Source organism: Eschrichtius robustus, chromosome 13 (assembly GCF_028021215.1).
Source record: "Eschrichtius robustus isolate mEscRob2 chromosome 13, mEscRob2.pri, whole genome shotgun sequence".
NCBI classification, from domain to species: domain Eukaryota; kingdom Metazoa; phylum Chordata; class Mammalia; order Artiodactyla; family Eschrichtiidae; genus Eschrichtius; species Eschrichtius robustus.
This window is the reverse complement of record NC_090836.1, coordinates 9,958,629-9,985,493: the sequence shown is the minus strand read 5'-3', so window position 1 is coordinate 9,985,493 and position 26,865 is coordinate 9,958,629. Positions and strand designations below refer to the sequence as shown.

Here is a 26,865-nt window from a genome sequence, read left to right as displayed (position 1 = left end):
AAGTAGAGGTGGGGTCACTGAGATAGTTGAGGGTGACAGGAATAGTCGTTTTCTGCCAAATGCAAGTTTTTCAAACTGCCAAAGAATTCTCCAAGAGAAGTGAGTCAAAAAGCAGATACGGCCGTCTCTCCCCAGGCTAGTGGATACAGCAGTAAACTCAGGAGTCTCTTTGAGCTCTGTCTACCAACACAAACAGCCGCATTGGCCTAAAGGTAGGCTTGAAACAATGTCATTGTCAGGCCATCTCAAGTGAAGTTTGAAAAATAAATAGTACTGGAAACCAAAGAGTAAGCACATGCCCCATTTCTCATTTCACCCTCAGGAGGTCAACAAACATCTGTCACACACTTTCACTCAAGTGGCCGGCAGAGGCAGGGTGATGACTTCTGTTCTAAGCATTTGAATATAATTACCACTCGTCTTTCTAGACTTCCTTACACACTCAATGGAGACCTGAAAACATGGATGCCGAGGGCCATGCTACTAGATTCTATGTGCCAGAGATTTCAAGGCCTCTCCTGATGCCTCTTGATTTGCAGGAATAATGGTTTTGCAGATTTTGATGGTCCATCTGCCTTGTCCATTTTTGTTTTCTCCCGTAGTCTGTGCTAAGACTGATGTACACAAGACCAGAGTTGGACCATGAGTATTCCAGATTACAAATCCTCTGATGTTTCAGTCTACTTCTTCATGTGATATCCCAAGTACTTTTTCCTAGAGGGGGGGAAAAAGAGAAATAGATTCTTAAAATTCCAAGTTTGATTCACTGTTGAAGTGAAAACATATGCCTGTTAACTCTGCTTTCTTATCCCAGGCATGACCCAAGGCTTGGAGACCATGTTAAGATTGGGGGAGGGTTTGGAAAGGTGACTGGCATCCTCAGTATGCCTGAAAGGAAAGGAAAACTTTTATCAGCTAAGGACTTATGTTACACACCCAGGGCTAACCGACTAGATGGGAAACGTCTTTGATTCTATGGTTAAATTCGAAGAGTAGATACTGAAAGGTTGATGACTATGGAGGTTGCAAACCTCTCCTTTCAAAGTGCTGTAGAAGGGGTGAGGTTGCAGGACCACAGGGTAACGATGTGAATGGCGCTTCAAGTGAAGCAGAAAGGCCAAGGAATAAATTAAAATCAAATGGTGGCTTGTTTGGCATGCTTTGTGGATAGAGTCGCTATTCATTCATTTGATCGACTCATTATTCTACAAGTATTGGCTGAACATCTATGACGTATGTAAAAGTAATAGAAGCTATGAGAGAGAAAAAGGGGCGTGAAATACATAATTCTGCCCTCACAGATTTGCAGTTCCCGTTGGGAAGATAAGATGCACTCCTATGAAATGTGGACGACTAAGATAATTAGGAACCCTGAGCTCCTGGAAAACGTGTGCCTAGGAATAGTTTTTTTCCTTCCACACCACACTACAAGGACCCTCCGGAGAGCCACTAAAATCCCTGGAGCAATGGAAGGCTTGCCACCCAGATTCATCTCTTTCCTGTTCAGGGATACTGAGCACCCGTCTCAATCCACATCTCCTCCACACTTTCATAGTTCGTATCAACTCATAAATATTCTTTCAGCAGCATCCTTTATTTTTTGCAACTCTGTCTCTGCAACTTTGGAAAAAATTAGTCCTTTCCCTCTTATTCTTTTTCTTCCCTCCTAATTTCTAGCTACGTGCTCCAAATTAAACCTAACTGTGGCCAAGACTTAAGATTAAGATTTATGATGACCTGGAAAAGTAAACTAATAAATTTTGAATTGAAAGTACAAGTGCTAAAGAACTAGTGCCACAAAATTCTAAAGCCTTTGAAAATTCCCTTTATTATTTCTACCCCAAAAAAATACATCTGTTTTCTCTGATTGGAACTGTTTTTCTCTCTAGCACTAGCAGCCAAATTAAAAACTAATAAAACTTTTTGTATTCTTTTTTCTTTCCTCTTTTTATTTGCTTACTAGAATTAGAACCACTGTTTTTCATAACGGATTTTTTTTTTGAAATATACCATAAAACTCACCTCTTAAAGTACATAATTCAGTGGCTTTTAGTACATTCACGAAGTTGTGCAACCATCACTTCTATGTGATTTTAGAACATTTTCATCACCACAAAAAGAACCTCTGTGTCCGTTAGCAGTCACACCCCATTCTCTCTCCCCAAAGCCCTAGGAAACCACTGTCTCTATGAATTTGTCTATTCTGGACATTTCATATAAATGGAATCATACAATATATGGCCCTTCTGTCTGACTTCTTTCACTGTGCCTAATGTTTTCAGGGTTCATCCACCTGTCCATACTTCATTCCTTTTTATGGCTAAATATTATTCTACTGTATGGATATTCCACATTGGGTTTTTCCATTCATTATTCATCATGGATAAACTTCTTTGTTGTTTCCACTTTTGGGCCATTATGACTAATGATGCTGCTGTGAACATTCATGTACAAGTTTTTATGTGAACACTTGTTTTCAGTTTTCTTGGGTATAGACCTTTTGGGGAACTGCCGAATTGTTTTCCAAAGGGGCCGGACCATTTTAGAGTGCAACCAGCAATGTATAAGGATTCAAATTTCTCCACATCCTCACTGACACTTGTCTTTTTTATTTTAGCCATGCTAGTGGGTATCTCATTGTGGTTTTGATTTGCGTTTCCCTAATGTTGAAATGAAGATGGCAAGCAAGGACCTTTTCATGTGCTCATTGGCCATTTATATATCTTCTTTGAAGAAATGTCTATTCAAATCGATTGCCCATTTTAAAAATTGTGGGGGTTTTTGTCTTTTATTGTTGACTTGTAAGAATTTATTACGTATTCTGAATACAAGTCCCTTATCAGATATATAATTTGCAAATATTTTTTCCCATTCTCTGGGTTGTCTCTTTACCTTCTTGATGGTATCCTTTGAAGCAGAAATATTTTTAATTTTGATGTAGTCCAGTTTATTTTTTCTTTTGTCGCTTGTGCTTTTGGTGTAGAAACACAGTTTTTCATAGAACACTTTTGGCATTTCAGCTACATTAATTAACTAAATAGACTTTTTTGAGAACAGGCCTGTAAGCCCAATTGATACTTCTAATCTCGCTGGAAAAATACATTAACAAGACCAACAATGATGGTAATTTCCTGTATATAATCATAATGCAAACGTGAAGTGTTGTAAAAGGTCAGAGGCTGGTAAGAGTCTTGAGAGGAGTAGTCAGGAAGGGCTCTGGGGCAGAAGAGGGACTTGAGGGGGTCCTGGAAGAAAGAGCAGTTAAAGCTGAAGTGATGTCGAGGATTCTGTCCTCCTCTTAGCATGAGTTAAGGCAGCTTGAATTTAGAATACCTAAGAGCCTTGTTCAGATTAGCCACTCTTAAGGGCTATCATATCTGGTGCAAAAGTGGAAAATAGGAAAGAAGTCTGGGTAGCTTAATGGGTAGCCACTGGAGACCATGGCGGGCACTTCATCCCCTTAGGCATGATCAGCTGTACTTTCTGTCTGGTAGCCAAGACACTAAGCCTGTTTGGAGGCCCCAGGGCCATGCCCAGAGCAGACTCAAACCTCCTCCTGGCCCCTGGACCACTCTAGTGGAAAGAGGACTAATGATAGTGTATGGCCTCCTAGGAAGGGCTTGAACAGACAAACATGCCCTAGGCCTACAGTAAGTCCCCTACATATGAACCTTCAAGTTGCGAACTTTAAAAGATGCAAACGTGCATCTGGTTCCAGCAAGGAACCAGAACCTGTGCCATCAATGTCGGGCATGAGTGAAAGTGCAGCTTGCCCTTCATCTCCTATTGCTGACCATCCTTCAGCTCTACCTCCTCTCCCTCCTCCAGTCAGTAACTCTTCTTGCCTTTTCACTCGATGGCAGCCCCTGTGTGCCAGCTGTTATACTGTATTACTGTACTTCTCAAGGTACTGTACTGTAAGACTCAAAATGCTTTCTTGGTTTTTTGTGTCATGTATTATTTGTGTGAAAAGTATTATAAACCTTTTACAGTACAGTACTATACAGCTGATTGTGTTAGCTGGGTATCTAGGCTAACTTTGTTGGACTTACGAACAAATCGGACTTACGAACACGCTCTCAGAACTCGTTCGTACGTAGGGGACTTAACTGTAGTGAGATTTAGAGTTCTGGATGGGATAAAGCATTTTGAAAAGGTTACTGTTATGAGGCCATTCGAACATGGCAGTTTTAAGGAAATCTCAAGGGAAAAGGATGGGAGAGGGGCTGAGGTGAGGAATCGGGGTAGAGAGGTCTGTTTTGCCTGATAGCAGGTAATTAAAAATAGATGAAAATTTAACTGCTCTTCAGTTATCAAAATGTCCCTGTCACAATGGCTGGGTCCAAGCAGCAATGACAAAATGTCATAAGCCCTGAACCTCTGCGTGAGAATTACACCCACACCCCATCAGCATCTGAGAGAATAAGGAACTATCTGCCTCTCCTCCTCTCACTGCTAGATTTCCGTTGCCTGCAAAATTTGTGAAAACAGAAATTCTGTCTATCCAAACATTTTATATCAACATCTCTTCATTTCCTGTTACATCCGACCAGTCCCTCTCCCCCCACATACCCTTTGGGAGCTCAGTAAATATTTATTGATAATGAAGATAATCACTAAAAAATATGTTCCCATCAATGGGATAAATCTCTTGCCACTCAAGTGTCCGAAACCCATGAGAACTGCTTCAAAGATGTGTTCCCTTCACTTAAAAAAACAAAAAACAAACCAAAAAAACCCCTTTCCATCCCATCTCCTCTGAGTTCTGGGAAGATTTATTTTTAAATAGGATGCACTTACCCAGCCACCGTGCTGCTGGATCCAGGGCGAGAAGTTCTCCTTCAGGTACTTGGTTCCAAAGCCCAGCACCCTGTTCATGGGGTGGTTGTCAATACCTGTGAGCTTGGCCATGACATCTATTGCAAGAGCAGCCTTAAAACCCTGAGCTTTCACCTCTGATTCTCCCCTGGTGTCCACACCGCTTAGGAACTGGTCTGTGATGGTCTTGAAAACAGGGTAGGACAGCCCGTCCTGGAAGCTGTTCATCAAAGCCTTGTCTCTCTTCAACTGTGTGCAAGAGGAGAAGCACTCAGTACAGCAGCCTAGCCCGGGCAGGCAAGCTCTCCCACTCAACACTGGGCAACTGAAACACCCAATGGAAAACCCTCAATTCTGGTCTCAATGGTGGTACCATGTCCTGCAGGACCGGATTGGGCATGGACCTTCTCTGTGAATTCCTTTCATGGGGACAAATACAAACTGAACAGCCCATTCATTCGACATTCAACAAATGTTTCCTGAGCGCTGAGTACCTGACAGGTGGTACTGTGGACGATTAAGACTCAGCCCCTCAAAGGGCTCACAGTCTACTGACGGTTGTAACCCAGTGCAAAGTGCTTTGTTAGAGGTTGTGTAGTGGGCAGAATCTGAAGCCTGGAAATCACTGTCTTGGCTCAAACTCTCCTGCTCCACCTCTTACTAGCTGTGCAATCTTGGAGAACTTACTTAACCTCTCGGTTTCAGTTTTGTCATCTCTAAACTTGGATGACAGTACCTGTACTACAGGGTAATTGAGTAAAACACTGTGTTGTGCTCAACGTGGCGGAAAGTGCTCTCAAAGTGTTAGCATTTGTCCAGGATGCTTCAAGATGCAAGACGCTTTTTTTTTTGGCCATGCCGCAAGGCATGCGGGATCTTGGTTCCCCGACCAGGGATCGAGCCCGTGCCCCCTGCAGTGGAAACGCAGAGTCCTAACCACTGGACCACCAGGGAAGTCCCTGCCTCTGCTTGTGAAAAATCAGGGCTTGTGTCATAAAGCATACATCATCCTCATCTAAGGCCCTCCTTGCAATGTCTGTAAAGTGATGGTTGTCGTGTGAAAACAAATTTCTCAGTAATCAGGGGCTATATGTTTATTTGAAAATCAACTAGTTCTGTCCTTGAGGAATGATAAGCTGAGCAGGTTTTCAACCAAGATTGTTTCTAAAAGGGGCACTCTGGGGATGAGTCAGATGCGACTTAAAGATTTTTAGTGGAGCCGTGTCCTTTATCTGAGCCCAGCCCACCTCCTCCCAACTTCCAGGAGACACGGGGGCCTATTTGAATTATAAGTCTGAAGCAGGAACATCCTCGACACCAAGAATGGATTCCTCTTAGTCATGACTCAGTGGAAGAAGGTAGATTCGAAACCTCCAGTGGGCGGCTGGAATCCAGGACCATGCCAGAACAGTGAAAGAATCAAACGCCGGAAAGAAAGCCCTTCCACAGGGTACCCCACTCTGCCCCCCTGCCCCTTGGGGCTGCACCTGGCTTTCTGGCATCTCAGGGAGGTGCAGGAGGAGCCCACAGGTGCCCTCGGGGATGAGTGGCTTGGCAGACACTCTGCAGACATGGCAGGTCCCCTCCTCACCTCACTGTGCCACTCTGTGGGGAACTTACACCCACAGAGCACGAGTAGAGCTTCTGTGTGCTCCCACCAGAGTCCGCTACTGGGGGACCACATAAAGAGAACCACCACCATGTTTTCTACAGAAATAATGTAAATGATTGCCCCCAAATCATCAAGAGAGTGCGTCAGGCAAAGTGAGGTTTTTAAAGTGGTAATTTGTGGGGTGAAAAGGAAAGCATCTCTCTTCATAACCAGAAGGGTCAACCTTCATGCCACACCCCCGTCCCTGGCCTCCCTGACCTACTTCAAGTCCCTGCCCGGGGGGAGGCCGGGAAGGAGACTGCCGTGAGAGCCACGGCCACTTTGAGCTGTAAGGAATCCTTGAGCACACCTGTGAGATCCTTCCTAGTTCAAGTACTGAACTGTGGGCTGGTTACTGGCATCTACTTGGAATTCTTCTAGAGACAGGAAGATCTTTTCTTCACAAGGCAGCCCTTGGCTTCGATGGACAGCCATGAGTGCCAGAAAGTTCATTCTTAAAGTGGGGAGAAATCAATTGCCCTGTAACTCCTATCTATTGACATTAGTTCTGGAGAAACACAGGCGTGTCCTTAAACCATGTGCCCTCTTCTGTTTTCCGCTTCCTCTGCACCCCTGTCCGCCCCGTAGTGTGGCCCTGAAGCTCCCATACCCCCTTCTCTTTGGTCGGATAACCCTGGTTTTCTCAGTGTTTCTCGTTCTGCACCACCTCATCTGCCCTTCCCCGTCCTGGTCACCATCCTCTGGGCACACCTGTGACAAAGGCGTCGAGGAGCCACGGAGCATGCTGAGACTGGGGTGGCTGGCTGGCCAGTGAGTGCTGTTTCCCGCTCCTGCAGAGCCCTCACAGACCTGACTTCCTCCCCATGGATCCTGGCCAAACAGGGGAATGGGTCCACAGGCCAGCCCCTGATGGACAGACGCTGGAGACTACGCAGCCGTCAGTGGGTGGCAGACACGGACAAGATCCCTTGAGAAGCCCTGACTACAGGGGGGCCTGCTCACTACCTCTTTACCTGAAGGCAACTCCTACACGTTCCTGATGGGAATGACTGGTCCCAACTTCTAAATGGCAGGAAACTCAGAGTTCTCCGAGTTAACACTAACCTGCCCCCTGGCCGAATTGCTGAGAGAGAACAGTCCGGCCTTTCTAGGGGGTAGATTTCAGACAGGGCTCCAGACTTGGAGCGGCTGTGGGACACAGATATCCAGGCTGCAGGGCAAATGCAAGAGTCTAAACTTCCCTGAGGATCAGTTACATGGGGAGCTAAATTCATAATTCTATTCAGCAAATTTTAATTTATTGGTGTCTTTTTCCTGCAAAAACAAAGTTACTTTTTTCATTTCCAAAAATTCCAAGGAGGCTCCAGAAGGTTTACTTATGTTTTCCAAAGTGATTCATTTTTGAGATGCTGCCAGCATGAAGAGTTTTGAGTCCAAGGGAAATAAAATTTAGGACTAAGTGGAAACCAGAACTTTGCAAAGGAGTACAAACAGCAGTACAGTTCCATTCCTGGGTACCAGCACGCGGGCACAGAAAGAAAACTCGTTAGTTCAAGAAGCTCCCTACCTCTTTTTCCAACTGATCCCCCGAATATTTCAGCAGCTCAACGATTCTGGCTATTATTTGGTCTTCTCCATCTGCCAGGGGAAAATTCCAGTTATTTCTTTTAAGAAAAAACAATCTTAAATGTTTCCAGGGACACTGCTTGTAGCCTGATTAGGGATTGAGGAAGACATGCCCTTCATAATTCTCAGCAAAGTAAATCTTACCTTGCCTCTTCTGATCAGGCCCAAACCATTCCAGTACCCTCTCCCACGGTCCCCTCCTTTCCTCTCTTTCTTCCCCCAGCACTCCCACAGTTCTCACCATGAAACTCATCACTTTATTTACTGTAAAAATGTTGTTGAAGATACATGAGCTTATCTCTAAAGATATTTAGGAGCAGTTTCTCTCGGTCTTTGGGTTTGTCCTGACAGATGGTGCTTTTTCCATGTAGACACCATAAATCCCTACTGGATTGTCTTACCCCTTTGTGTTAGCTGCTAGAAAGTGTAGAGCCAAACTGTGGCCTCCTAAGAGGTGGGTATAGCCTTCCTGCATTGGGGGAATTAAACTCATTCCTAAACCCACCTATTTTCCTACCGTTTTCTTTTTACAGTATCTTTCAAATTTGATTGATCTTACTAAAATGTGTACTTTGTGTGCTGTGCCTTTACAACAAGGTGGAGTGTAAGTAAATAAAATGAATAAGGTCTCCCACCCCAAAGGCTAACATGGCAGACGGAGAGAGAGGTGGCTCCAGTTGGTGTGTGTGTTGAAACAGGGAAGGTGGAGTCTGATTTTTCTTGTCTCAAAATGTGCTAACATGAAACAGTAGGAAAACGGTCATTGCTATAGAGTGGAATCCAAACAGAGACGGCACTTTTTCCTTATGGCACAGTCTCTGAAGTCATGGAGTCCTCATGTTTGTCCCAGAGGGAGAGGGGAGGAGAGGCCAGGAAGTTCATCCCACAAGGTCGAGTGAAGGGCAAGGTGGTAGGAAGTCTGAGACCCAAGTCACCTGGGAAAAGAAGGACTGCATGCTTCCACTGCCCATGTGTAGTTTTTATCTGACGCTGCCGCCTCTCTCCAGGAAAGTTGCTAGAACAGCTGCCTGAATTTCTCACGCGCACAAAGGATGAGAGCCTGAGCTTTTGCCTGGTTTAGGGGTATTGCTTTACGAGGCCCAGACACACATGAGATAGCAATAAAGTGGGAACACTTTGTTTTTTGCTATCAGAGGGGTCCTCCTTCCCCAGCGCCTCGCTCTCTAAGCCCCTTTGGTAGCTTGTGGTCCCAGCAGCACAGCACGGGGTGGACAGACTCACCGCTTTGCTTCTGGGGTTGGGAGACACCACCACCTAGGCGGATAAATCCTTTGCCTTCTGTTTTGGCGTACTGCAAACTCAGGAGCCAGCTCGGCCCCTCATCATCCACTGGAGTTTGGGAAAGAGAACCACGGGCAGGACAGTCATTAACGAGGGAACGGCCGGACTGAACTTCTCTTCCTGTGGCACGTGGTCCTGCTTCCCTCAACTCTAGAATTCCTGCAAGTGGGATGCGATCCACAGTCCTAGCTATTGCTATAGTTTGGTGACAACTGACCCAGTCTGATCACTACTTCTCAGTTCTGCTTCACGTTTTGCCCCAGGCCTGGCACCTGACAACCCCCTGCTTTTTCACAGGAGCCCAAGGCAGTATCATAAATGCCCGGGCGATGCTCCGCCTATATACCCTGTGCTCTTGCTCGAGTACACTGGTCCTTGGCCATCGCTAACGTGATGAAATCTAACGTGCATCTCCCCCTGTGGACAAGGTTGAGTGCACGCTTTGTACTTCCTCCTGCCCCTCAGTAGGAGACTTTTCTTTGGACTTAGCAGTGAGTTTGGCCTGTTGCTTCCAGCTGCTGGCACACCCTTGGCTTGGGCTGGTCTCTCAAGCTAAAGGTCAGTGCCTCCAGCATGTTGCTGTCGTGCCCTGAGGCCAGGTTAGCAGAGATTCCTAAGTTGCAGAGCCCTGAGCTGAATAAGTACATAAATGCTGTAGACCTCTGCCTGGCACACAGGCAGCCCAGTGCAAACACTCAGAAGGGAAGTTTACCTCTCTTCCCACTTGCAGCTCTAGGCTGGAAGCCCTGGTTCTGGAGACCCTGGCGTGTCACAATCCTTCTGGACTTGAAGCTTCCTCCCGGGCTGTGGAGCTCTGGCGGCGGCCAGGAATAAACGATTTCAGCAACTCGGTTGGCAATGGAAACAACTTTGGGGTCCACGGCTGAAACAAGACAAAATGGTGCTGACAGGCCCTTCCCAGAACTTCGTCTAGCTCATTGGTATGCACAGTTGCCCGAAATGAAAACACCAGCCTGGAGCGAAAGGAAACGGCCGGGAGTGTGCGTGGAGGGGAGTCCATTCTTCCGAAAGCGCTGGCAGTTGCCTGGCAGAGGCTGGGATGGAGGAGGAGCGCAAACAGGAATGATTGCCACCTCGAAACAATTGCCCCTCTGCACCCTCTTTTTGAAGTCTTGCAAAATTAGGGTCCCCTTGCCCCTTTGCAAGGGAGGAAACACAAAAGGGAGTGCTTAGTTCTTTGCTTGAGGGAATGCTCATTATGCTTTTATTTTTATTCTTTTTTTTTGGACATCCTTTATATCTTGGAGAGCTGGCCCCTATGTACATAGGAGGGCATTCAGCAGTGTGACAAGCCTTTGGGGGTTGTCACGGAGGAAAGAGAAATATCCCTGCTCTCAGGCCATATTCATGACTCATTATCAAGTGAACACTGAACTCCCCTTGCTTGCATGGTCACGTGTCTTCTCTCTCCTCCACGTCTAGTGGGAAACATGCGAAAAATGCTGATAGGTAAACAAGGATGCATAAAGTCTAACCCATGACCTTCAACAGTTTATAATCCAGGAAAAGCCTTATGTCATGAATTTGCACACGAAACTAGAGGATAAAGCATTTGGGGACATGAAGGTTTAAATGGCACTGGCCCCCTGAATGTCATAGCCTGTGAAGGACAAGTCGACTTTGCCCCTGGTAGGGGATGGGGTCGGGTTGGGAGGGCAGGCAGTACTGCTGAGTTATTTGGGAGTAAAATTTATATTGTTAATCCATCACTAAGTTCTTAACTTTTAGAAGCTTGTACAAGTTCTGCCTTTGATACGGAGCAGTCATATCGTGCAATGTTTAAGAACAACAGTATTTAATTCATAAGACGACGAAAGTAACAGAATGGGGTTTTGGCCAGAAGGTTGGTGTGCCCAGGGGAACGCCCGGACCTTGTCAATCAGGATAGATAGGAGAGGCAAGGCCTGGGTCCGGGGAGGGATTGTGTCACATGAAAAGCAGGGTTTGACCTCCTAAGGAGCTGCCAAGGTGATTCCTGATCCTCTCTCCCTGGATTCGCGCATCACGTGGAGCCTCTGGTGCTTTCCCTTCACCCCCCTGGGCATTCACTGAAAGGCCATAGGAACTGACGCTCTGTCCACAATGCCTTCCTTTAACAAAAGGCATAGGGCTTCCCTGGTGGCGCAGTGGTTGGGAGTCCGCCTGCCGGTGCGGGGGACGCGGGTTCGAGCCCTGGTCTGGGAGGATCCCGCGTGCCGCGGGGCGGCTGGGCCCGTGAGCCACACAACTGCTGAGCCTGCGCGTCTGGAGCTTGTGCTCCGCAACAAGAGAGGCCGCGATAGTGAGAGGCCCGCGCACCGCGATGAAGAGTGGCCCCCGCTTTGCCACGACTGGGGAGAGCCCTCGCACAGGGATGAAGACCCAACATAGCAATCAATTAATCAATTAATCAATCAATCAATCAATCTTAAAAAAAAAAAAAAAAGATCAGGTAGGGCCCGCGTTTAAGTTAAAAAAAAAAAAAAAGGCATAATGGCTTCCTTAAAAAGCCACATTTTTCATGATGCTCCATCCATAGGGTTCAAAAACAGATCAGGAGTGGATTAGAGAGAGAAGAATTGGAGACGTCAAGGAGAGAAGGATCAGTGCTTTTCCTTCCCGTTTTCATAACCCAACCGATAGTACTTTCCACTTTTAAATCACCTTACTGCAGCCCAACCGGCTTCCTCGTGAATACTGGCCACCCACGGAAGGAGGTGGCAAGAGGCTGGATCCCAAAACCAGTGGGAGCCTTCCCTTGTGTCCGCCGGAGACGGTAGAGGAAAGCTTCCACGTGCTTTCCTCTCTGCAACCTCGTGCAGCCTGCAGGGTGATTAACACGCTCTCTTCCACGGAAGTCACACTGCGCCCACCTTGCCCTCAAAGGAGGCAGATGAGGGCCCCCGAGGTTGCCCCTCCCCATCCCCCAGCCCCCACCATGGGGCAGGGCAATCACAAGACCCCCAGCAGACGTGGAGGTACCCAAGCTGACTAACCTGTGTATGTGTATCTGTTTCTGCGGATTGGAGGGATGCAGGTGAAATATGTGCAGGAAAAACTATAAGTCAACCTCATTTTGACTCAGATGAATTAGCTCTAGTCAAGATTCCCATTCTAATACCTTAATTTTAAAAACCGGAAAAAAAAAAATTCCCTTCTCATCAGAGTTGGTCCCATCTGATAGGCAAGGGAACATTGGATGGGCGTGGAGAGAGAACAGAAAGGCTGCCCATCCTTTTGAGTTTATTCTGGGGGCTCGTTGTGGGATTAAGGAGAGCAGGAGAGAGCGGGGTTGGGAAGGCATTGGGCTTGAGGCATTCGTTTTAAAGAGAAGAGGCAGGGCGTTTGGGAGAGAATTCCATATGGTCGAGACTGCTATTTCCTACCCAGTATCCATTTTCTTTTTCTTCCTTAGTAACAGATCCCTGAAATGCCAGGGGAAGCTGACAACACTACATTTCCCAGCCTCGTCTGCAGTAAGGAGTAGCCACTGAGATGTAAGAAGTTGGGTACAGTTTTAAGAAAGCTCTCTGAAAGGGAGCTGAATTATCTAGGAAGGAGATACCCTTTTGTCCTTCCCTTGCTTCCTCTTTCTTCCTGCTTGGAATGTAGACATGATGGCTGGAATCCCAACAGCCACCTTGGGTTTTAAGGTGACTTTGAGGTTGGAAGCAACTAGCTGAGGGATGGCAGAATAGGAATCCTTAAAGACTGTGGAACTGGTAGATCAAGCCTGGGCTGCCAAACTGTGGTTTTCTTTTATGGGAGAGAAAAATAATCTCTATGTTATTGAAGTTGTAGCGAATCATAGCTGTGGAGAAAAAAAGATTCACAAAAAAACCCGGGTTGGTGTTACTAAAATTGGTATGGACATTCATTTTTCTACATTCCAAGGCCTCTCACTATGAGACTTTGGTCTTGGAACATAACCTCATAGTTCTCACTCCAGCCTGGTGTCTGAGTCCTGGAAATGGCAGCTCAGGCTAAATTGCGACCTTTAGTTAAAAGAACCCAGGGGACGCCAGCTGCTGAGCTCTGATTTACATGTGGCAAAATAGAAATAGAACGTGAGTCCCTCTTGGGTCACACCCAACATAAAACCAACTAACTACCCACATAACTAACTAAACAAGAAAGCAAGGAGAGAGGAAGGTGAGAAGGGAGGAACAACGGTACTTAAATCCTTAAAGCTAAGCTTCCTTAGGAGGTAACCATTTCTACTTTTGTAGGGATATCTATATATCTACACAGAGATCTGGAAATTTTAGAAAATAAAAAAGGTCAAATGACACTTCAGTAATATTGAAATACAGAACGTCATTTTTCTCAGGGAAGCCAGAAGGTTAAAGTCTGTAAAATCTTCTGTTTCCTGGCAAACTCCAAAGAACAGGACAAGCAGAAAAGCCTATTGAGGTGCCCCCAAACTGTTCTGTTTGCTCCAGAGCTCAGATACCACCCCCAGTAGAAGAAGCCTGCTGTACCCCTGGGGGAAGGAGGAGTTCCCCAGGTAATCCCGACCCTAACTTCCTCTCTCCTAAAATTCTATAAGTCTAATAGGAAATGGAAGTTTCCTTGATCACAGTGAATGATCTAAAGCTGTCATTGTGCGGGCTGATTCTCTAAGTAAGCCAGCCATCACAATGTTTAAAAATTGAGACATTACTGCCACCTGTTGACTAATTAGTGACAAGTTACACAGGCCAATCAGCCCAGCAGGAGGGGGGTTTCTTTTAAAATCTGGGCATTGGGCACAAGGTATTGTTGGAGGGGAAGAAGATGGTTATGCCAGGGTTTGTGGATGAAGGGCAATTCTGATAAGGCCTTTCATGAAAATGTTTGTTCAATACAGTGTGTTTTGTACCACTGAAAGATTTTGTCAAAATGCTTCTTGGTTGTTTTTTGAGTGGCTTGTACTTTGAAAAGTATTTTTGTGTACAGCTATCTGATCTTTCCATCCACCTTCAGAGGCCAGTGTACAGATGGAAACACAGAGGCCCAGAGAGGGGAGTCGACTTCCCTCAGGAAGAAGAGCAGCCTGAGCCCAGCTGGGGCTATTTATCTTATATTGGTCTCTGGCACTGAGGATTAGGAATTTGGGCAGCAAGTTTAATTATAGACGGTGGAGCCAGAAAACCAGTCCCGTCACCCTTCACGGCCATCCTCTTCCTTTCTTCTCAGTCTTGAGAAAAGCAGGGCAATTAGAATTGAGTATTAATAGGTTGGGAAGCTGAGGTTCAAAGAGTGCCCTGCCTAAGGCCCCATTACCAGCTGGGAGGAGGTGAGCCCCCAGGCGCACAAAGAAGGGAAAGACATGGCTGCGGAAGAGAAAGAATCCCCAAAAGCCTACCTTCACGCTCTAAGCGCTGTTCCACGTTGGAGAGGGACCTCGGCCATTGCGGACCATGAGGACCCTTCTGAGGTCCCACCGTACTTCGCCCCTCCAAACGGAACTCCGGAGGCGAGCTCTGAGAGCCTTCCTCCTTCTCTGCTACTCCAAAGAGTGTTCTCCAAGACGACTTTTTCTTGGCAACGTTTATGACCTTCTCCCTGGATTGGGAATTTCTGCAAGTGCACGGCCCCTGTGTCCATGCTTCGTTTGCCGGCCAACTCTCCGGTCCTTTCTGGGACAAACTTCTTGTTCTCGGGAGCTTTCGTGAGAAGACAGCAGAGGTGTTCTTGAAGACGTGGTGTTTGACGTAGAACTCCAGGATTTTGGATTCCATGCTGTCTGGGTCATCATCATCCAGGGGGATCTCCTCCAGGTCGCAGGCGCTAGTGGTGCACATGGCAGGGCTGCAACGACAAAGTCCACACGCGTCCATCTACCTGGGGGCCACCTACTCTTTGTAGGTTGGGAGAGACGGGGTGAAACTCAATAAGCATTTATTCAGCACCTATTCTCTTTGTGCTGGGGGGCAGGGGGTCATCCGAGATGGAAAAGCCAGGGTTGGTTCTGAAAGTTCCGTCTTACAGAGATGAGACTTGTACGTAGATAACTCCAGACAAAGAGGGCAAGGTAGGAGCTCGAACAGAGATGCAGGAGCCATCGCGGGAGGTGGGGAGGAAAGACAGCCGCGAACAGAGGGCGAGAGCAGGCTCCTTGAAGGAAAGAAGGTGTTTGGATGGGTGACTGGCTACCGGGCCTTAGAACAGGCTGGGCAGAGAGCAGGCTCTGGGTGAATTTAGGATGCGTTTGAAGAGTGGAGAGAGATCTGGTGGCATAAGCCTGTGCTTTGTGGAGAGCTGGGGCTAAGGATGTGGAGGGAACACGGTGAAGTGGCAGTCAGGGCCAGGCGATGGGGGCCTTGGAAGGTCAGGCTGAAAGCTTTGCATTTTCTCATGTCGGTAGATCAGTACATTTCAGAAGGGGCCCTAGACTGTGGAGGGCAGTTAAAAGTCTTCTCGGGAGAGAGTAGCTGGGCAAGGGGAGAGGCGAGCTCAGGGGAGGGAACTGTCTGGGGTCCCTGGCCCTCCCCGGCCTCTCTCCATTCTTCCTTTACTCACTGCTTTAGCTTGGAAAGGTTTGCTTCTATTCCTTGCCATATTTAGCATTCCATGTAAGATTTTATCTGAAGAAAAAATATCCTGCTTTTTTTTTTTTTTTTTTTTTTTTACAAGTTTGAAGTGCACTGATGGAGGCAATGGAGAGCTTTTCAAAGTCTGGAGCGGGAGAGTGATGTGACCACAGACATGTTTTAGAAAGATCAATACAAGCACTAAAATGACGGGGATGAAAGTTACATCTTTATTTCCATATGAATAACCAGATAGATGTAATTAACTGATTGTGTTCAATTTAAACGTTCATGAAATAATTCCTTAAATGGTTGTCTGCTAGGAAATCATTTCTTTCTGATCTACTTTGCTTTCTTTGGTTGTATCTTAAGGACTATGGTTTCCTTTTTGTCCCAGATGCCAGAGAGCCCAGATCTACCAACTGTCATTGGATTAAAATTTCACAGACAGTGCGTGTGCTGGAAACCAGCTTGGGCTTCTCAGTTGAACAGTCCTGAGTTCAAATCCTGACCATACCACCGACTAGCTGTGTGACCTGGGGCAAGTTACTTCACCTCTCTGAACCTGAGCTTCCTTTAGGTAAATTGAAAATAATAATAGTCATCTTGCAGGGGTATTGTGAGGGTACAATGTAATGCATGAGAAGCCCCAACACAGAACCTGACTCAAAAACGGTAGCTATTTTTATTTTTAGTACAACTGTCATCCCAGGCCCTCTGACTCTGTCCTTGATGTGGCTCTTAATCATGGACCCTTCCCTTAATGGTCCAACTTTAAGAGTGTCTTTTGGCATGTGAGCTGGTGTGATAATAAATAGCTGTAGTGATATTAATGGGATCTGCTGGCATGTCTCTCCTTTTCTTTCCACTGTCTCCTCTCACACCAGGACCAACTGATAAAGAATTGGGACATGACCGCAGATGGGGTTTGAGGCAGTGTGACGTGGTTCAGATCAATTCGACTGTGTGTCTGGAGGCCGATGGTCCAGGGTTGGCTCAGTTTATAACGTGCAAAGTGCTTGGGCAAGTCTCTCAATTCTTTTGGTCCTGTGATTTCACAGAGAACGTTCTCTAACTTTCCCCTCTGATTCTATTACTATTTGAAGGAGGTGTGAGGGCTGAGACATCTCCCCTGCAGGCCTGCCGATGCTTCCTGTTTCCATTGTTGTCTCCTATCTTTTTTTGGAAGAGCCTCACACTGGATGATAGGAAGCTGTTCATCCAGGAAGCGCTCTGTGGCCAGGCCTCGAGAAAGCAGTTCTGATGGAAGTGATGCCAGGAGGGAGATGCAGGGGCTGTGCCAGAACATCAGGTGCAGATGGAGGGGGCAGAAGTGATCTGCCAGGGTGGCCAAGGGCAGGGCTGCAAAACCTGGGACACGTACTGCACACACAGATGTACCTGCACGACTCCAAAGCCCCACAGACCTGCCTCGGGTAACTGAGCGTGAGCAGTGCTTGAGGGGCGTGGTGTAGACTGGGGGTCACCACCACTGGGTCCTCCTCCCTCCCTTTCGTCACACGCCTGTCCTATTCCGGGGCTTGGACTACCTTCCTTCCCTCACCTACTCCCGATGTCACGCGCCCATTATGCACTGCAGGGAACCTTCTGCTGTCTGGAATCACTTCAGCATCTCCGCCCTCACCTCGCTCTGCCTGCGCCCCCCTCCTCGCCCCATCCTCACAGGTCAACCATTCTTCCCCTCTTGGTGCCCAGTTTCAGTCACACCCATGACGATCCTTCCCAGGTCTTCCAGTTTATCTAGACTTCATTCTCTTTTCCACAATGGAATGTAAGTGCCGCGAGGACAGGCATGTTCGCGTGCTGTTTTTTCTCTGCTGGGTGCCCAGCTCCTACAGTAATGCCTGGGGCAGAAAGGCACTTGGCAATGAACTGTGGACTTTTTCCTATTCTGAGACAGACTGTCTGGGTTCCAATCCTGGCTCTGCCGTTAGCAGTTATGTGACATACTCTCCAGGCTTCAGTTTCCTCATGTTTAAAACAGGGACAAAGGGACTCCCTGGCAGTCCAGTGGTTAAGATTTCGCCTTCCAATGCAGGGGGTACAGGTTCGATCCCTGGTCAAGGAGCTAAGATCCCACATGCCTCGTGGCCAAAAAAACCAAAACATAGAAACAACAGAAGCAATAGTGTAGCAAATTCAATAAAGACTTTGAAAATGGTCCACATCAAAAAAAATCTTTAAAAAAAAAATAATAAAATGGGGATGAGAATAGCACCTGTTTCCTTCTGTTACAAAGATTAAATGAGTTAATATTTGTAAAGCATTTAGAATAGCATTTAAGTGTTTGAACAAGTATTTGATTTAAAAAAATATTTATGAAACCCACTTAGGGCCACACTGTTCTAGAGAAGCTGCAAGGGGTTTTCGGGTGGCGGAACGGGGAGAGTGTAGCATGTGGGGTGAAAAGGCAGTGGAAGAGCTGCTTTTCATACTTATTGGCAAGGGCGCTGAGGCAGATCATGTAGCCTCCAGCGAGGTGTAGTTTTTCCATTTACAAGATGCGATTCGTATTGTTTGAACTCGCTAACCATAGAAGGATTAAATTACAAGCTGTGAAAATCCCTTGCAAACTATACTCCAAGTGTTGGTCTGTACAGAATAGTGGTTAATGGGCTGGTCTCTTGAGACAGCTAACCTAGTTCAAATCCTGGGTCATCGGCTTACTAGCTGTGTGACTGGCTACATACCTTAATTTATTTCTGCCTTCATTTTTTTCATCTGTAAAATGGGGTAAAACAAAACAAAACAAAACAATGACCCTGGCAGGAGATCAGCCAAGATGGTGGAGTAGAAAGACCCTGAGGTCACCTCCTCTCAAGGGCACACCAAAATCACAACTATTTGCCAAACAACCATCGATAAAAAAGACCAGAACCTACCAGAAAAGATCTTCTACAACCAAAGATAGAAAGAAGGAACCACAGCAAAACGAGCCGGAGGAGCAAAGTTGCGATGAAGCCAAGTCCCATACCCCTGGGTGGGTGACCCACAAACAGGAGAATAATTACAGCTGCAGAGGTTCTTCAAAGGAGGGAGAGGTCTGGGGCAAACAGAGATTTTGCTCTTAAAGGGCACGCACAAAGTCTCACACGCTCTGGGACCCAGAGCAGAAGCTGTCATTTGAAAGGAGCCTGGGTCAGACGTACCTACTGACTTTGGAGAGTCTCCTGGAGAGGCAGGAGGCACCTGCCGCTCACCCTGGGGACATGGACACTGGTGGCAGCCATTCTTGGGAGTTCCTTCTACTATCTGGATGCTGGTGCTGGCCCGCCCCATTCTGGAATCCTCCCTCTAGCTTATTAGCCTCGGGGATTAGCCTCGCAGCAGCCCAGCACCCTGTAGGCCCCAGGGCTGGGACACCTCAGGCCGGGCAACTAAGTGGGCATACACCCAGCCCCACCCATCAGCAGACCGGCTGCCTTAAGACCCCCTGAGTCCACAGCTGCCCCTGGACACAGCCCTGCCCACCAGAGGGCCCAGGACCCCGCCCCATACACCAGTGGGCAGGCACTAGACCCAGGACACCCAGGGCTCTCCAGCCAGAGACCCCACAACCCCCTGGGCCCTGACCCCACCCTCCAGCGAGCCTGCTCTAAGCTCAGGACCAGCCACAACACAACCACAGCCCTGCAGCCTGTGGACACAGCCCACCCACTAGCAGGCCAGCACCAGCCCTGGAACTAGCTGGGCCCTGGCCCTACCCACTAACAGGCCAATGCAAGCTTTGGGACACCCCAGACCCTGCAGCCAACTGTGTCAGGAACTGGGCCCATCCACCAGGTCTAGGACCCCTGGGCCCTACAACCAGACCCCAGGACTTGACTCTGCCCACCAGTAGGCCAGCACTAGCCCTAGGACATTGTTTCACCCACCAACGGGAAGGCAATAGCCCCAGGGTCTCCTGGACCCTGACTCCATCCTCCAGTAATTCAGCCTTAGCCCTGCCCCCTCCCCACCCCGGGGTTCTGCGGTCAGCCACCCTGTGACCTGGCCCCGCCAACCAGCAGCTGGCAGCCTCCACATAAGGCAGGGCCTGGCATCCAGCCGGAGCAGGGGCCAACCAAGCCTACAAGACCACCCACAGTAGTCAGCCCACACAACAGCAGGGCCCATGCAACCCACACAGGGGGCACCCCTGGAGCATATAGCTCTAGTGATGAAAAGGGAGTGCACTGATGGGATGCAGAGGACGTCTCCTTCACAAGGTCACTTCTCCAAGATCAGTAAATGTAACCAACCCACCAGATACAGAGAAATAAAAACAGCAGGTCAGGCAAACTGAGGCAACAGAGGAACATGTTCCAAACAAAGGAATGACAAAGTCCCAGAAGAACCGAGTGACGTGGAGATAGGCAATCTACCCAAGAAAGAGTTCAGGGTAGTGATCATGAAGATGATTAAAGAACTCGGGAGAAGAATGAATGGAGAGTGAGAAGTCAGAAGTTTTTAACAAAGAGTTAGAAAATATAAAGACCCAAACAGAGATGAAGAATACGATAATTGAAATGAAAAATACACTAGAAGGAACCAACAGTAGACTAGATGATACAGAGGAATGGATCAGCGAGCTGGAAGACAGAGTAGTGGAAATCACTGATGCTGAACAGAAGAAAAGAAAAAAGAATGAAAAGAAATGAGCACAGTTTAAGAGACCTCTGGGATAGCATCAAGCACACAAATATTTTCATTATAGGGGTCCCAGATGGAGAAGAGAGAGAGAAAGGGGCTGAGAACGTATTTGAAGGCATAACAGCTGAAAACTTCCCTACTCTGGGAAAGGAAACAGACATCCTAGTCCAGGAAGTGCAGAGAGTCCCATACAGGATTAACAGCTCATTTCAACTCAATATCAAAAAAACAAACAACCCAATTAAAAAGTGGACAGAAGACCCGAATAGACATTTTTCTAAAGAAGAAATACAGATGGCCAACAGGCACAGGAAAAGATGCTCAACATCGTTACCATCAGAGAAATGCAAATCAAAACCACAATGAGACGTGACCTCTTACCTGTCAGAGTGGCTATCTTCAAAAAGTCTACAAATAACATAAGTTGGCAAGGATGTCAAGAAAAGGGAACTCTCATACACTGTTGGTGTGAATGTAAATTGGTGCAACCACTGTGGAAAACAGTATGGAGGTTTCTCAAAAAACTAAAAATAGATCTACCATATGACCCAGCAATTGCCTTGCTGGGTATATATCTGAAAAAACCAAAAACGCTAATTCAAAAAGATACATGCACCACAATGTTCATAGCAGCATTATTTACAATTGCCAAGATATGGAAGCAAACTAAGTGTCCATCAACAGATGAGTGGATAAAGAAGATGTGGTATGTGTAGTCCACACACACACACACACACACACACACACACACACACACACACACACAAATGGAATACTACTCAGTCACAAAAAAGGATGAAATTTGGCCATTTGCAACAGCATGGAGGATATTATACTAATTGAAATAAGTCAGACAGAGAAAGACAAATACTGTATGATACTGCTTATATGTGGAATCTTAAAAATGCAACAAACTAATGAATATAACAAAAAAGGAACAGACTCACAAATATAGAGAAGAAACTAGTGGCTACCAGTGGGGAGGGGAAAAGGGGAAGGGGCAAGATTGGGGTAGGGGATTTAGAGGTACAAACTATTAGATATAAAATAAATAAGCTACAAGGATATATTGTACAGCACAAGGAATATAGCCAGTATTTTATAATAACTATAACTGGAGTATAACCTTTAAAAATTGTGAATAACTATGTTATATATCTGAAGCTTATGTAATATTATACATCAACTATACCTCAATAAAAATTTTTTTAAAAACCCATAAAACAGGGCTTCCCTGGTGGTGCAGTGGTTGAGAATCTGCCTGCCAATGCAGGGGACATGGGTTCGAGCCCTGGTCTGGGAAGATCCCACATGCCGCGGAGCAACTCGGCCCGTGAGCCACAACTACTGAGCCTGCGCGTCTGGAGCGTGTGCTCCACAACAAGAGAGGCCACGACAGTGAGAGGCCCGCGCACCGCGATGAAGAGTGGCCCCCGCTCGCCGCAACTAGAGAAAGCCCTCGCACAGAAACGAAGACCCAACACAGCCAAAAATAAATAAATAAATTAATTAATTTTAAAAAAAAAGCATTAAAAAAACCCCCATAAAACAATCCCCCCATCACATAGGTATGTGGGCAAAAAAAAAAAAAAATTAGCACGTGTAAATCATTTAAAATAGTGCATGGTAGATGTTAAATGCTCAATAAATATTAGCGTCTTTATTCATTAAAATTGGGGACTTCTCTGGTATTCCAGTGGTTAATACTGCGCGCCTCCACTGCAGGGGCCTTGGGTTGATCCCGGGTTGGGGAACTAAGATCCCGCATGCCATCCTGCGGCACAGCCAAAAAAAAAAAAAAAAAAAAAAACAACTATTTTAATAGGTTGCCTTTTTTGTAAGCTTTAATATGTTTATAAAAGAAAATTCATCAAAAGCAGCAATTGAGAAAACTAATGACATGCAAATATTTGGTTTAGCACAAAATTCACACTTGTTTCCTGTAGTTTCCTATAGTCATATATATATACGACTATAGTAAACATATATATATGTCAAATATATATATGACTACAGGAAACTATATATATATAGAGAGAGAGTATGTGTGTATGGGTGTGTGTGCATAAAGTATACATACTTGTAAGATATGAAGCCTGGGACTTGGCTGGCTTTCCCAGCACCTCGTATAATGCCTGACACCTGATAAGCTCTCGGGAAATATTTGATGAATGAAAGAAACATGATATAGAGCTGCCAGATAAAATATGGGACAGCTAGTCAATTTGAATGTCAGGTAAATAACAAATAACTTTTTAGTATAAGTGTGTCCCAAGTATTGTATGGGACATGCTTACACTAAAACACAGTATCTGTTGTTTATCTGAAATTCATACCGAACAGGGCCTCTTGTATTTCTATGCATATCTGGCAACTCGGTGAATAAAAGGTGCTGCTTAGAAAAACTGAGACCTCACGTTCCCGGAAGCGAGGGAAGTGGACCTAGGGTGGAGCCTGAGCGACCTGAGTCACGCGAGAGAAAGAGCGGGTCACGCGAGAGAAAGAGCGGGTCACGCGAGAGAAAGAGCGGGTCACGCGAGAGAAAGAGCGGGACACGCGGCCGGGACTCGGGCGCCGCCGACTCGGCGCGGAAGTGGCCGAGCCCAGGCTGAGATGGAAGGCACCGGGAGGGCGTTTAGGCGGGTTTTAATTCCGAGCCTCCTTTGGAGTTGGGCAGCTCAGGGCGCCCGGTAGGCAGGAGGTACCCGCGGGTCCTCCAGGAGCTGTGCCCTTGGTAGCGGGGGAGCCCTCTCCGAGCCACAGGACTACGCTCCGGAGAAACCGTGTCAGTTAAAGCCAACGCAACCAACCCAAACCTTTCTGATGCAGTGTGAAGACTTTAAAATTGTGTGTGTATGGACGTGCGTGTGTGTGTGTGTGTGTGTGTGTGTGTGTGAGGCGCTGCTCTTGGAGAGAGAGGAAGGGTCCGACTTTTTTAAGAAACGAGTTTGCTAATTGCTGATTCAGGAGCAACATCCGAAAAGGGGGGAAAGCAGAGGTCAAGATGGAGCACAGAGCCCGTCCACCTCGGGAACGAAGACGTTTTTGCCGTCTCCCAGGCTAAAAAGGAGCTGAGGGCCCAACCAGGAGGCAAGGCCAAGGGCGAGAGAGAAGCAGAGGGCAGGGCAGTGCTCAGGCAGCCCCCGGGACCGAGGGGACCTTGACCAGCCCCGGCGAGCGCTTGCAGCTGCGTCAAAGGATGAGTTCAGACACTTTCAAGGCACTTAACAAGCGTAGGGTGGTGTTTTTCCTACTCATCCTCACTGGGAATGACGGGAGAGCTGTTAAATTGATAACGAAGTCTTATTTGAAAGCAGCAGTGAGTTACTTTATTACCACTGCAGCCCTTCTGCTCTCGGCTGTTCGGGTTCAAAGTAGAAGCAGCCCAACTTCTGGGTTAATGGAAACGTACAGGTAAGTTTTTTGCCTATGTTGATGGAAATGAAGCCCTGGGTGAGGCCCCAGAATGTAGGTTCAGAGCCTGGAGTGGAAAATTAGCTCCAGAATAAGCCCTGTGAGGCTCGTTGTAATCCAGTGACTCAGTGCACACAGCCCTACCCTTTGGATCCAGTATTTACATACCCTCTTGCGTATCTACAGCAAACTCTCACAGACCTACTCCCCGAAAGCAAGGTTACACGGTGTCTTTTGTTGGCCTCTCTTCCCTCTCCAAGGGTTCCTTCCCCCCAACCCCCTAAATGGCCGAAGTCCTCCGAGACCCCGGCGGCTAGTCTCCGGGGAGCACCGCAGAGCAGCGCTGCTTGGCCTGCGCAGCTGCATCTGACCTCCAAGATCACAGGACACACTTTAGGGATTTTTCTAGTTCTGGATTCATTGGTCGAGGGTAGATTTTCCTTCCCTTCCTGTGGCAGGTCACGGAGCAAACAGCCCTCATGCATGCACAGAGGCTGTGGCCACCAGGGCCCCAGGAAGTTGGACGGAACTCTGCCCTGGACGGAACTCTGCTCCGGTCTGTCCCAGGGGTGAGGGGCGTGGAGGACCCCTTGGCAACAGGCTCTGCCAGAGAGCTGACTTCCATCACTCTGGACACACAGACAAGGCCCGAGTGTAAGACATGGGTGAGGACACCCATCCCAGAGGGATGTTCCCAGGCCAGATTATGAGCTGAGTTTTGTCTGGTTGCCCTGGGCCTCTCCTTCTGCACCCTCTGCCCCCTTACGCCCTTCAGAGGCGGTCCACCCTTCCCTTTCCTTCCCTGAACTTCACCTTATGGTGTCTTCATCCCTCCTCCCCTGCGGTCTTTAATCCTAAGGGTGAAATGAGGAATGAGGTAAAATGTCTTAAATTCCTGCAATAGAAGCTAAACAGAGAGAGCCTCAGGTCTTATTAATTAAACACAAAGACTCAGACTCTGATGATTACAGAACAGAGCAGGCAGGGAACGCAGGAGGGAGCCTCCTGGGGGGGGGATTCCCCATTTCACCTGCGCCCTGTGCTCAAGGAAGTCTCTGGGGGGTCTGCCGGGACTAGATCTTGTGCCCAAGTGCCCACAGGTACTCAGGGCTCAAAGCCAGGGACTCTTGTCCTCAGCCCATTTCTGCTCTGGGGGAGGGAGCTGGCATTTCCATGGGCTTCTGTCACACTATCACGTACCTTGCTACATATTCAATGAGACAGACCTGCATAATATTAACAATGATTCGGCCAGTTATGTATTCTTAACTGAACTCTCCCGAACCTTCTGGAGCAAAGGAGAAATGAAAGGGAAACCTAAATACTTCTCCGTTTTCTGGAAACCCCTAATAAACTAGATGCTAAGCTTTCAGTTTTAGATTCTTAGTTTTGCTTCCTGAGACTTACATGATCAGAACTTGTAAATAAATGCAATAAACGTTAGGTTTACTAACCCCCGGTTAGATTGCCTCATGAGCAAAACCAGGACTGAAGTCCCCTGTGCCCTGCTGGGAAGGCTGAACATGAAGACTGGTGTCTCCTAGTGTTACCTGGTCTCCAAGCTGTCAGCAGTTTCTCCTGCTTCAGGTCAGGTGGCAGTAGGGATATTTCTATACCTGAGTCTCTCTCCACGAAACTTAAGAGGAAACTTTGGCCAAGTCTTCTTGGCTCCTCATTTTGGAAGGCTCTTGTGATGTAAGACTCCACCCGGGTGTAGCCTCTTCAGGTTGGGACTAAGGCTGAAAGGAGGCTTAGGGAAGGAAATCACTTCCTTGTTAAGCCCTGCCCCCAGCTTTTTAACAGAAGGAGGGGCTGACATTTGCCCGAGTAATTTGACTCTAAAAGGAGTTCTGCATCCTTTACCAAGGACTCTCACTGCCCTTTGGGACACGGACAATTATGAGGGTGTTTTCCTGATAGTACTTTACTTTCTTTCCCTTTCATCAGTTTAGCGAATGTTGACTGATCACCTCTGTGACAGGTATGGCACACATGTTTAATCTTCACATCAAGAGGCAGGTGTTATGATTCCCATTTTCCATACAAGGAAACTGAGGCTCAGAGAGGTAAGGTATCGGTGCGTGCCGCCCCCCCCCCGTCAGTTGAGCTGAGATCCAAATCTTAGTCTTTCTGGCTTCACACTATATCAATGTTACCTCTCCCATGAGATTCAAAGATTGTATTCAGATGCAACCACGGGAAAAGCTTTCAAAACGAATGTAACCCCAGCCATAGTAAAAGCCACAAAAACTCATTTAAAGACCATATGTCACAATTTTAGGGATAGAATTCCCTATGTATAGGAAAGAAGAAACATATGATTTTGCGGTCTATCCAGATTCTTAACTGAAATAGACACTTATGCTCATAAAACCATGAGCGCTGGCTAGTCAAGATGTGAAGATGAAGGAAGTGTGCATGGTGAAAGGGGAATTAAGGCTAATTTCATAAACGTGGGGAAGAACTGGCCATTTAAATATTAGGTAAACAGATCCATGAGAGACAAATAACGGCAGTTATGGGAAAGTTAGTTCTTTGGTGACTCGAAGTGAATTTTAACCAGCAAACTCATATTTATTGCTCATAACAAATACCGTTCTAGTCAACTTGAGGGATATTAAAGAAATATTAAGACTGTTTGGTCTTAAAAAAAAACTTAGTCTTTTTTCGGAAGAAGAGATACATTCATTCGAAACAATTTAAGAACCAACAAATACATATAATCACAACTAAATCGCATAGTTTGGACTACAGTTGTTACTGGAGTTCAGAGCTACATAACTTAATGACACTGGGGGCAGAAACCATTTAGAATCTTGCGAGGTCTTGGCAGGTAAGTATAAACACAAGAAAGGGGCAGTCGGCACAAGTAGTCAGGCTCATTGAAGACAGAGAATGTCCATTAATCATTCAGCTTTGCATCTC

The 26,865-nt window shown here is 46.9% G+C and overlaps 1 protein-coding gene across 1 annotated transcript; it reads right to left on the bottom strand.

Annotated features, from left to right (window-relative positions):
• Positions 1-25,636, bottom strand: BCL2L14 (BCL2 like 14). The gene is made up of 6 exons (XM_068561179.1): positions 25,491-25,636; positions 14,706-15,151; positions 10,071-10,241; positions 7,998-8,068; positions 4,801-5,067; positions 1-714 (listed from the first exon to the last, which is right to left on the bottom strand). Exons 2-6 carry the CDS (start codon positions 15,142-15,144, stop codon positions 676-678), a joined length of 987 nt encoding a protein of 328 aa, XP_068417280.1. The 5' UTR covers positions 15,145-15,151; positions 25,491-25,636; the 3' UTR covers positions 1-675.
• Positions 25,637-26,865: the final 1,229 nt, after the last annotated feature.

Excerpts from the sequence above, each read along its gene's own strand:
- BCL2L14 (XM_068561179.1), bottom strand. The coding sequence starts at position 15,144 with ATGTGCACCACTAGCGCCTGCGACCTGGAGGAGATCCCCCTGGATGAT. Across the intron at positions 10,242-14,705 it reads ACAGCGCTTAGAGCGTGAAG|CCGTGGACCCCAAAGTTGTT; the intron begins GTAGGCTTTTGG and ends GTCTTGTTTCAG. Across the intron at positions 715-4,800 it reads TCCAGCAGCACGGTGGCTGG|GAAAAAGTACTTGGGATATC; the intron begins GTAAGTGCATCC and ends CCCCCCCTCTAG.